The 12,695-nt window shown below is 31.4% G+C and overlaps 2 protein-coding genes across 3 annotated transcripts in view; one reads left to right on the top strand and one right to left on the bottom strand.

Moving 5' to 3' along the window:
* The window catches only part of LOC126887114 (GATOR complex protein WDR59), a 321,890-nt gene that overhangs the window by 141,921 nt on the left and 167,274 nt on the right, over positions 1–12,695 (bottom strand). The gene's annotated exons all lie outside the window — the stretch shown is intronic.
* The window catches only part of LOC126887117 (Y+L amino acid transporter 2), a 124,164-nt gene continuing 112,415 nt past the window's right edge, over positions 947–12,695 (top strand). The window contains exon 1 of the mRNA XM_050654468.1: positions 947–1,487. Coding sequence (XP_050510425.1) covers positions 1,238–1,487 — 250 coding nt within the window. The 5' untranslated portion in view covers positions 947–1,237. The remainder of the gene's footprint in view (positions 1,488–12,695) is intronic.

Here is a 12,695-nt window from a genome sequence, read left to right as displayed (position 1 = left end):
TTTTTTTTGTTCAAAGTTACCTTTTGAGGCAAGATGGGGTATTGGGTGCGGGGTATGATGGGACATTGGTGGTAAGTCTGGGTTAATTTAAATTTCTTAATAAATACCATTGGATTATTATTTTAGATAATATCATGGTACGTACTTACTTACAAGAAAAAAACAAAAAGAGGAGAGTGGTCGAGAGATCCTATGAAAACAGCCATAGATAAAGTGACATCGTCAGAACCCTGGGTAGGCTGCCAGATCTGTGGATGTTGAGCTCACAATGCTTGTGTTAGGGTGGACAATGAAGATCTGGAGCAAATACACATTTTTGTTTGTTTTGTGAGAATTAATTAGCATCACCATCATGCCCCAATTCCATTACCCCATCATACCCCATCATACCCCATAGTATGGGGCAAGATGGTTTTTCATAATGTTCTTATTAATGGCTAATTGTTAAAAAATGTGATAGGTTGATTTTCCAAAGATTGTACTAAATCATAGTTAGATTAATGACGTAACGTGCCATCAATTAGTAATAGTAATAAACGTAGTAATTATGTTGTATTTTTATTATTTTCCTTAGCTACCCCATCATACCCCCCTTCCCCTATTGACTTTAAAACAAGTAGGTAGTTTCAATTTGTTGTGTCCAGGTGACTTATTTGCTTTAATTTGTATGTTTTGGGGAATAAATTGCTTTAAAATAAATATTGTTTGACTTGATATGTTGGTTTTTTAAATTCGCTTGAAATAATAAGAAAAAATTTAATATCACATGATTCCATATAAGTTTGGTTGTGTGTACATTAAATTCATTAATGTCTTTCTGCCATCAGTTAGTTACGCCACTGGCTCTCAAGTAATATAATCATTAGGGCAATTTTGCACAGGATGCAACCGAACCGAACTCAAACAAACCGTAGACCATAGGAAGTTCTAAGCGCGAGTTCCAGTAGAAAAGATTAAAAACAATTTTGTAGTGTACAAACCGGTCAACAAATTGAGTTTGCTTGTTTGACTGCAGTTTCTACGGGTGTTACACACGGTATTGAAAGAAAAGAAGGGGATCTATTATCATGTTTCTCCATCGGCTGTGATTATGCGATTCGGATGTTCGACCTTTCCTTTCGTTTATTTCGGTTTTGAAACGGTAAAGGTAGGGAATGGGTATGTTGACAGCGCGCTAAAATAAAACACGTGGTGAAGTTGTAGTGCTTGTGGACTGTGTTTTTAAATTTATTTTAAAATGGAAAAAGATCTGAATATGACTTCTACAGAAGAAAACCCGGATGATGATTCGTCAGGGATAAAAATGAAAAAAGAATTGTCGCTAATGGACGGGGTGGCAATTATCGTTGGGGTTATTATTGGCTCCGGGATTTTTGTTTCTCCTAAGGGTGTTTTAAAAGTTTCTGGTTCTATTGGATTAGCGATAATAGTTTGGATACTTTCGGGGGCTTTGTCAATGATTGGAGCATTATGTTATACCGAATTAGGTGAGTAAATATTTGTTAATTTCATGTTTATAGTCAAAACAGTCGAAACATTTAAAATAGTGAATAGCCGAAATATAAAAAAGTGTCTATATTTCAAAAATTATCTGATACAGTAACCATATTTTCTACCACGTTTTCAAGTAAAATATTTGCGCATATAATTCATCCATTTACTAAATGAATTTAGTGAATTTTAAAAAGCCGACACGTCTGAAAACTTTTTTGTTTATTGCATCATGCTTTTTCTATTTTATAGAAATATAGAAAGAACATTTTCTTTTATTTAATAATATTGTAACTTTAAATAGAATTTAGGTCAAATCTAACAAATAAATATCCTTTTAGATATTATAAACACACATATTTATATTTATAATAATTTAGAGATAAGTCGGCATGAGTAGGTAATTAGGTTATGTCTACCACTACCAGCTGTTCCATGCGTAACATGCGTTATCATTTGAAAAGGATAATAGATTTTAAAAAATACACGTAAACAATGTGATACAAATATACACATTATAAAAATTTAATAATTTCTTCATTTATGAGAAAATAATAAATTATTATTACCTGTTATCTTTTGGAATAAATTTGACTTGATAATTAGTCCATGTTATGAAGCCGCTCCCGTATGAAAAATTTTCTGATTCTTTTTCTTTGTGGATTCCTGCTTAAAATACCTCCCTTAAGAGGGAACAGTAGCGATCAACAGGTAGCAAAAACGCGTTCCAAGATTGCGGCAGTAATTTTGAATATTTTTTCGAGATATTATTGGCACACGTATTTGTAATATAATAGAGAATGGCGGTACAGAGCCCAATTTGAAAAATATATTAGTATGTGGAAATTACTCTGCAATTAAATACAATATTAATTTAGTAGTTCCAAAATGACACAAAATCTAGGCATCGGATAAAAAAGTTTATTTGAAGAAAGTGTATTTTTTTGTTCTTCTTAATGGCGGTACAGGCTCGTTTTTACTTTATCGTACTATATACGTAGTATAGTATAATAGATAAAGTTATAGGATCGTACAAAAAAATTTTTTTCAGATTTCACTTTTTTTCGACGTTTTGAGTCCCCCTGAGTCTAAAAAGCAAATAAAAAAAACATGTCGGAAGTAGGTACGTACGTACGTACGTACGTATGTCGCCACTGCCCAGCAAAAACTACCGGACGATTTTGATGAAATTCGGTATGAGTAAGTTTAAGAGAATTTTGTCGAGAAACTAAGCTTTTAAAAAAACCTCTCAAGGGGGGGCCGAAATAGGGGGGTTATTTAGGGCCCATTTTTGCAAATTTTGACCGAAATGAATGAAAATCAACTCAGAGTAAGCTCATCGATAGGTAAATAAAAATACGGAATTTGACATTTCCAAATTCAAAATGGCGGCCAACATGGCCGGCCGCCCACCCGACACATTTCCCTACCTATCTAAAAACTTCTTTAAGATAAGTTTAATTTGAAAAAGTCGTTATATAGCCTAAAGATGGGGCTATAAGAAGGATGTTATCGTTTTTCAGAAAAAGTTACGGGTTGCCTATATTTAAGGGGTCAAAATTTGACATAAATTTGAACTAGATTTTCTCAAAAATGGCTCCAAGGAATTTTTTTATTTTTTTAAATATTTTTAATATCCTATAAGTAAATTAAATGACATTAGTCAGATTTCTTAACTCTCCATAGGAGGGGAGTTATGAATTTTTTATAAAAAAATATTCGAGTGCCCGTAACTTCCTTCTTAATAGAAACTAAAATTTGAAATTTTTCAGACATATATGGTACTTTATTATCTATTATCACAATAAATTTTACCAAAAATATGGTTTCCGGTTGAACCGGAAATGAATAAGAATCTTATTTTTTTAAATACGCCCTCTGTATATTTTTACATATTTTGAAAGAATGCAAAATTACCTTTCCAATGACATAAAATTTATTGCTGTAGCTGAAAAACTCGAAAAGTTACGGTAAATATAAATTTTGCTATAATCTTATTTGTGTCCTCTCTCACGCGATCATAGCAGAGCATTATTGTAGGGCAGTCAATGAGGGTATATGGCTCCGAATTCAATCCTACTACATTGATGTACTTGATATTTTCACAGTAAGTAGAGAATAGCTTAAGAAACAAAATCTACCCTATATACTATGGAGCTTTTATCTTGGGGCGGTTCCCACTTCTTCAAGGGGGTGGAACATTTGTTGGTCAAAAAAAGCACGGAAGTGGCTAAAGAACCTATTTCTAAGCAAAAACTGGTTTATACTTTTTTTGAGAACTCAATACTTTTTGAGTTATGCGTAGTTGAAAATTGGCCATTTCATTGAAAAATGACACCTTTTCGGACGGATTTTTTGTGAATACCTTAAAAACTATGCATCGAACTAAAAACACTATATAAAACATTTTTTAGATTATAAATAATAAAGAGATTCGTTCCTTCGTAAATGTTCTATTTATAATACAAAAAGAGATATGGTAGGTGAAAATAGTTTGTTTTTGGTGCATGCTCAAATTGGTGTATTCAACTTGAAATAACAGAGGAACGGTAGGTTTTAGGTGTGTAATGCTACCAACACCTTTTGTAGTGTTTGAAAAGGCCTTTAAAACGAGCACCGTTAAATGTCGGTTACATACAAACTAAGCGAGATATGGTGCAAAAAAATATATGACTAATGTACTTTAAGGAAAAATGAAAAGTATATACATTTAACTCCCCATCCACCATAATTTAAATGCATTGTTTTTCTTTTGCAATACCTTTTAATATGGTGTTATTTCTACTTTCAAAAAGTTGAACGGGTTTAAAATGAATGGTTTTTGTAAAAAATGTGATCAAATTATAGAATGAATTTTTAAATTTTCTTAAAAATCTTCCCTTTTCTCCATGTAATTCGAAAATAAAAATATTTCACCCCTGTGAAGTGGTGGGAACCTCCCCCATGATAAAAGCGCCATAGTATATAGGATAGACTTTAAATTAGGAGATTGGGCTACTCACAAAATTTCATTAAAATCCATGCAGTAGGATAGAATTCGGAGATAATATCTTATTCTTAATCTCGCGCATTGACTGGCGTAATCGAAATAGAATGAAATGCAGTGGCGGCTGGTGGGGTAAAATTTTGGGTAGGCCAAGCCAGAAAATTACATATAGCTATGTGTAATCAGTGGCGGATCCAGAGGGGGAGGGGTCCCGGGGTCATGACCCTCCCCCAAATATTTGAAAACCCACTTATCCTATTGGTGGTAAGACTAAAAGTAACCTTGCATCAGAGAAAAGTAATCACCCTCAAGATCCATGACCCCCAAAAAAATAGCCGCCAGTGTGTGTAATATATATTTTTTTTTGTGTGAGAGTGGGAATCTTCTAAAGACCGTACTAGATGAATCGTACCTGGCGTGTGTTGGATTCAGAGTAAACGGAGTACATCCGAACGCAGTTCCCCGTTCCCTCACTGGGGGCCTTGCCCCCGGATGGATCCGTGTTACGTGTTACAATGCCAACCAACTAAACTCACTCTCGGCTTACGCGCGTGGCACGTCTTTCCAGACCGTTCTCTCGCGCGCACAGCCGCTCTTTTTCTGTTCTTTTCTTTTTCTCTCTGTTGCTTATATTGCTCTTGTTTACCCCTGTTGTATCTCTCTTTCTATAATATCTCTTTCTATAATCAGTAGACAGTGATGAAAGCCGATTTTGCGTCATTGTATTTCGAAGAGACACCGAGAAAAGATGACTTTATTCGCTTTAAAGTGGAGAAGGTTCTTTCAACTGAAGCGCTTGTTGCAGGTATTGTAGCAAGTAAACAAAATAACTTGTAGCTTTTAGGAAGAATTTCATTGGTTTCGTTGTCAAACATACTTTTAATTAGTTCTAACAAACTCTTATCGTGAACATTTTCACGATGAATAGCAGAAGAAATCATTTCCAGTTCAGTTTTTAATAAGGATTTATTAAAAAGTAGTTCATATGTATCCATCAATGAGTCTAAAGCTTTTTTTTGTGGAAATTTAGCGCCATATTCTGTGTGAATCTTTTATTATCGCCCAGTTCCAGAAATAAATTCCGTTTGTTTAAAAATATGTTACAATTATAGATTATGTTACAGTTACATATTTTTTTATCATAATTTAAAAGAAAATTTATATTACAATTCGATAATTACGTTACAAAAGTGGCAACGATGGTCGGCGAAGGCCCGATCGTCTGGTGCCTAAACAGCAAGCATAACACGACAATATAAATCGTTGTCCGGCAAGCGACCTAACTTCAAAAACGCTTTTTGTACGGAGATCTTATGTGAGCGGGGTCGGCCGGCTCCGAACGGGCCTATTAATGATATTTAAAATGCCTGGATACGATTCAATGCTTTCTGGGATAATATATAACATAGTTGTTGTTTTAACGGAAGCTAATGTATTGAGTGATTTAGTACATTTAAAAGTTATTTACATGCATTAACATAATTTTTGAATATATGTTTTTCAATTTTAAAGCTGTTAAAATTATTGGGTAGGCCCGGCCTATCCTGCCTACCCCCAAAAACCGCCACTGATGAAATGCAAATATTGTAAACTATTAATTTCTCAGAAAAATGAACTAATTTGAAATGAAAGTATGACTATAATATTCTATTGATTTATGCAATAATCTATACATTTATAGTCCCCGAAATATAGCATCGAACATTTTCTCAAATGCAGGAATTAATAATGCGTAGTAATTTGACATTATCCTAAGCGAGATCTAAATTCGTTTTGAACATTATGAGCATTTGCTTAATTGAAATAATTAAATTCAATCATTTGATTACTTGCTTTTCATAATTTTGTAATTTTTTATTATCTTGTAAATGGCAGGGAATAAAAATTTGATATTTTGCAGTTATGTATAATTTTACACACTCTATCAAAATAGCTGTCAAAACGACAGTGTTGCCATTTAAGAAAATCAACGATGACGTCATATCTCTAAATCGGACACCCTGTATACATTATTATTGTATGTAAAAAATTTCGATTTGAAATACTAATCGACAGATCTGAGCATTTTTCAAAAAAAAAGCAACTAGTATTTGAACCATTCAATTTATTCCAAATTACAGAGTCACTCTGTATATACAGTTTAGAGAAAAGTGATACGAGATCTTTTTTGTTTAAAAAGACCCAAAAACCCTAAAAAATATCGGGACAGAAAATTGTTAAAATTTGTTTAAAATTGTTTTAAACAATTTTTGCCCTAAAATTTCCCCAGGCGCCCTTCAGATTGGTTTAAAGGAGACATTTTTGAACATGAATCCGCAAAGACATCGAATCAAAAACATTTTTCTTACGGGAGCGACCTCACAACCTTGGACTATTGTGGATTAAATTGGACTCAAGAAAAAAAACTGAAGGTAGATATTAGCTATTACCTCTGATTTCGTTGAACCTCCGATTTACCCTGGGGGTGGATGACATCCCTTCTCGGGGGTGAACATTATTTTATTAAAAATAACCACATACTTCGATAGAGAGACAAATTCTAAGCTAAAGTTGTTATATATAAAGTTATTAAATAAATCAAAACTTTTTGAGTTATTAAAGATCAAAGATTTTAATTTTTCGTGAGAAAAATGCATGTTTTTAATCCATTTTTGATAAATAACTCAAAAACTATAAGTTTTAACAAAAAAGTTATTATTACCAAAATTAAAGCTAATAAAAAATGAAATAAACTCCTTACTAGAAAAACCTTTTAGTGTTAACTAAAAGTGAGTTATTGGTAATTGAGTGTATATTTTTTTCGGCGAGTACCCAAATCTAAGTATTCAAGCTTAAATAACGGGAAAATTATGCATTTTATAACATTAACTTTGTCAAAGTACTTAGAAATATCTATCAAATCTATCAACTGATCTGCCGAACAAGTTGATTGCATTAAAATTTATGCTTCAAAAATTTTTCAAGTTTTAAAAATTTTTCCAAAAAATGTTATTGTGTTTTTTAAGTAACTCCGTTAATTTTTACGATATCAGGTTCACATGAAAACTATTTGAAAGTTAATTCCAAGGGCTATTAAACCGGGCACCTTTGAGTTCACTCCCGTCTTGAGCAGGTAGTTATTTTATTAGTCGAGTTCACTCCTGACACTATTCGAATTCACTCCCGAGCGATTTCACAATAAAGGATATAATTTTTCTGAAATTTAAACATACCTACTTAGTTGCCAAATTGTAGGTACTTTTATCCATAAAAATGAGTTGAGTTTCCGGTTATTTTATTACTATTAGCAACTAGGTGTACATTATATCAATATTTTAAGTTTTTGCACTATAATCTGTCTAAAAAATTTTTTGTCTGTAAAAAAATTTCTGTTAGATGTAGAATTTAATTGTTAAATAGAAATTGTAGGTATAAATGTAATTTTCATAAATCTATTTCATTTTAAATTAAATTTTTTAAATATTTATATCATGTTTTTATTATTTATTTAAATTTTTATATACAATTTTTTCAGAATTTCTTAAAATAAAAATATTTAAGAGTAATTTATTTTTCTAACTGAGAAATAAGCCACAATTTAACTTAAAAAAAATGATTTTATTGACAATGTATAAACATTCCCAAAATTTCTTTGCAACACGAAAATGCAGCAGCTGCATAATACTCTGGTTAAATCGGAGAGTCCAGGAAGAGTCTATACCGGTTTCGGAGGTCTTTTCCCCCTCATCAGTAGTCCCATATCCTCTTCTCTCCGATTTCTCCACGTGTCATACTTTGGGCCTTTCCGAATTGCAAAGAAAGAAATGTCACGGATGAACTAGAGCTATCTACCGAAAAACAAAGTAAGTTATCAATCGAAGTAGCACAGAAAACGTCATAATGAAACTTTTGTTTTCTTGAATTAACATAAAGCTGCATTTTTAAACATCCCAATTAGCTGTAGATCTGCAAGAACGTCCAATAAGAAATATACTTTTAAACGAATGATTTGACAACAGTGTCCAGATTTTAAAGTATAATAATTACTTATACTAATGACGGTTAAAAATCGCCTGGGAGTGAATTCAAACATTACCTTTTACGGAGTCAGGTTATATTCATATTTTGGGAGTGAACTCAACTCGCCCCATTAAACCGTGTTGAATTTAATCTTTAAAAACCATTACTTTTTTAAAAATAAAAGGTTAAATGGCCCCGGTTACATGGTTCTCGCAGCAAAATTTAAGTTTTAAACGTTCCTATCTCGGTTATTTGTTACCCTACAGAAATAGTAAAACTGGTAAAATATTTAATACAGAAAAAACTAAAATTTGGTTATATAGTATCATTTTTTACGTATATTGAGTTTTTTTGGAGTTATTATCAAAAGAAAATGAAAATTACGATAATTTTTAAAATTCTGATTTTTTAAATTATACCTTTTTTAAATATGCATTCCAAACCGGTCAGAATTGTTGAAATCATTACTTATGCTAATATAAAGAAATTATAGTAAGGATTACTATAAATTTTAATTTTTGTGGAAATGGCGTATATTTTATTTTTCACTTTTTCCTAAAAAATTCGAAAGGGTTCTCTTATTTTCATCATAACTTGCGTAATTTTTATGCTATTAACTTCTTCTGGAGCTCATTTGATAGGTATTACGAAGTACTTTGACAAATATTCAGCAGGTATCATGTTGACGTAACCCTTTAATAAATTTCGATTTTTTTTTATAAAAAATGATGCTCTTATCTAAAGTCCCTTTGACGCCATATCTTGAATAAAAATCCATTTCTACTTTTCAAGTAAGTATCAATGCATATATACATTTCCATTGACTAACAAATTCAGTTTTAATTGTGAAAGTTGGATATGGAAAATATACAAAATATCTTTGGCATTCATAAAACTGCTATTGTCTCTATTTTTCATAGCCATCTTTCACAATTAGAAATTAATTTCTTAGTCAATGGAAACGTTTGTATTGATATATGAAAATTACAAATCGATTTTTCTAGAAAATGGTGTGTCGTGTGAACTACATATACACAGGGTGGGGCATTAGTGTGACAAAGTCCAATTACTCGTTTGCCGTAAGAGATACGAAAAAATGTTATTTACATAAAAGTTGGGGCACAGATAGGACCATAATTTGAAAATATTTTAGATATACAGGGCGAAACAAACTTATGTCTTTTTAAATGAAACACCCTGTATATTTTTACATTTTCGCATTCTCCTCGATGTCTTCTTTCTCAAAATATAGGGTTTTATAATATTATACGAGCTAGTTTAAAAGATAATTATGTTTTATTGTTAATTTCGTAGCAACCCTGTAGAATTGTAGTGATTTGACATCAAAGATTCTATTTATGGTCAAACGATTGTTAATATAGTCTACTATTGTTAAACATTAATAATATAGCGAAAAGTTTAATATTAATATACAGGGTGGGTCAAAACTCGAAATGAGTATTTTCTGAGTTTTCTTAAATGGAATACCCTGTATTTTAGTATTCTGATGAAATGATATTTTATGGTGCTTTTTTATTTCTTAAGTATTCCCTATACCTAAGTGCTCTAATTTTTGAGTTATTCGTAATTCTTTAATCCAAACATCAATTGCAACAAAAATTACGTGAAATTTTATTAGGTGGCTGTGCAAATATTCAATCAAAAATAATGTTTCGAAAAAAAAGTAGATATTCATCTAGACTGATCCTTAATTTAAGAATTTTGGATGAGATATCCAAATACCTACGTAGTTAAGATTGTTGGTGCGTAAAATATTAATAAAAACATACAAGATTCTACCTAGTTGGCCATGACAATAAATTTGCTAAAACATTTGACATTATACTATTTTTATAGTTCCAGTTGCTTTGTTACCATTACTAATATGAATTTTTCTAATGAGTAACTGGTGAGTAACTGATCAAAATGGTTTTTGTGCTAGGAGAGTATAACAAAAATGTGCTACTAGCAATAAGAATTTTTTATCAGCAATTCCCTGATAGACAAAAACCAAGAAAAGAAACTTTTAAAAGTACACTAAAACGATTTCAACAGTCTAGGTATAGATAGTTAGATTATAAGAACGTTCTTCCTAATATGCAGATCCTCAGTTACACCATACACTAAGGATTACATTTAATTCATTTTATTCATTTACAATAGTTTTTATTCGATCAGCTTTCCGTAATTTAAGTATCCAGTCCGTTGAAACCGTTTTAGTATACTTTCAAAAGTTTCTCTTCTCGGTTTTCGTTTATCAGGGAATTGCTGATGAAAAATTCTTATTGCTAGTAGCAAATTTTTGTTATACTCTCCTAGCACAAAAACCATTTTAATCAGTTAATCATCAGTGACTTATTAAAAAAATTAATATTATTAATGGTAACAACGCAACTGGAACTATAAAAATAGTATAAAGTCAAATGTTTTAGCAAATTTATTGTCATAGCCAAGTACGTAGAATCTTGTATGTTTTTATTCATATTTTACGCACCAACAATCTTAACTACGTAGGTATTGGGATATCTCATCCAATATTAATAAATTAAGGATCAATCTAGATTAACACCTACTTTTTTTTTGAAAAAATATTTTTGATTGAATATTTGCACAGCCACCTAATAAAATTTCACGAAATTTTTGTTGCAATTAATGTTTGGATTAAAGAATCACGAATAACTCAAAAATTAAAGCACTTAGGTATAGGGAATGCTTAAGAAATATAAAAAAGTATCATAAAATATCATTTCATTAGAATACTAAAATACAGGGTGTTCTATTTAAGAAAACTCAGAAAATACTCGTTTCGAGTTTTGACCAACCCTGTATATTAATATTAAACTTTTCGCTATATTATTAATGTTTAACAATAGTAGACTATATTAAAAATCGTTTGACCATAAATAGAAACTTTGATCTCAAGTGACTGCAATTCTACAGGGTGTTGCTACGAAATTAACAATAAAACGTAATTATCTTTTAATCCACCTCGTATAATATTACAAAACCTTATATTTTGAGAAATAATACATCGAGGAGAATCCAAAAATGTAAAAATATATAGGGTATTCCATTTAAAAAAACAAGTTTGTGTCACCCTGTCAATACGGGTGACCCTGTATATCTGAAAATATTTTTAAATTATGGTCCTATCCGATTCCCAACTTTTACTTAAATAACTTTTTTTTGTATCTCTTACGATAAACGAGTAATTGGACTTTGTCACACTAATGCCCCACCCTATATAGCATCATTTTTTTTTATAAAAATCTATATTTGTTAATTAAATGTTATGTCAAAAATGTCCAATGAATAAAAATATCCAATACCCCTCCCAAACGACCCGCTCATGACTGCATTTAAAAAACCGTATTCACGCCAAACGATTGGGTGCAGGGTGCATTTCACTAAATAAATATAGAGAATATTATTATCACAATACACCTGTTTTATATCTGAATTACACCGATGTTAAAAAGAATTCCGACGAAGCGTGTGGACACGCGCTTTCTTCTTTAGCTACCGTCTCCTCTAAGGAGGTTGGTAATCATCACAGCTATTTTCACTTTTGAGATTGCAGCTCTGAACAAGTCGACGGAACTGCAATTACACCACTTTCTCAGATTGTTGAGCCAGGAGATACGTCTTCTTCCAATACTTCGTTTTCCCTCTGTATTTTTCCCTGCATTATAGTTTGTAGCAACACATATTTATCCGCTCTCATAACGTGGCCGAGATACTGTAACTTTCTTATCTTAATCGTATTCATAATTTCCTTATCCTTTATCTTTTATCCTACACGCGCTTTGCGAAATAGAAAAATACAGAAAAATATAAAAACTGAAGATAGTCCAGAAAGCCACTGCGCATCCGCTAGGAAAAATATTCTAATTCGGATTCTTTGCACAATCTTACTCAAAAAGGACTCCTTTTAACAAATTTGCATGTTGCCAGGACCAAAAAGTGGTCAAAAATTTTTTAAACGTTTTTTTTTTTGTTTTTTTCCTAAAATTATTTTTTTTGCATGGAAAAAAGTTTGTAGGTTTTTTGGATCATTCCAAAGAGAAAAGGTCTTTAGTGACTTTTCTCTAAAAATGATAGTTTTTGACATATAAGCGATTAAAAATTGAAAAATTGCGAAATCGGCCATTTTTAACCCTCAAAAACTATGTGAAAAGCTGAAAATTTGAATGTTGCCAAGGTAGGTAGATATTCTTTA

This window comes from Diabrotica virgifera, chromosome 6 (genome assembly GCF_917563875.1).
Source record: "Diabrotica virgifera virgifera chromosome 6, PGI_DIABVI_V3a".
NCBI lineage: Eukaryota > Metazoa > Arthropoda > Insecta > Coleoptera > Chrysomelidae > Diabrotica > Diabrotica virgifera.
This window is presented reverse-complemented; position numbering and strand designations above follow the sequence as displayed.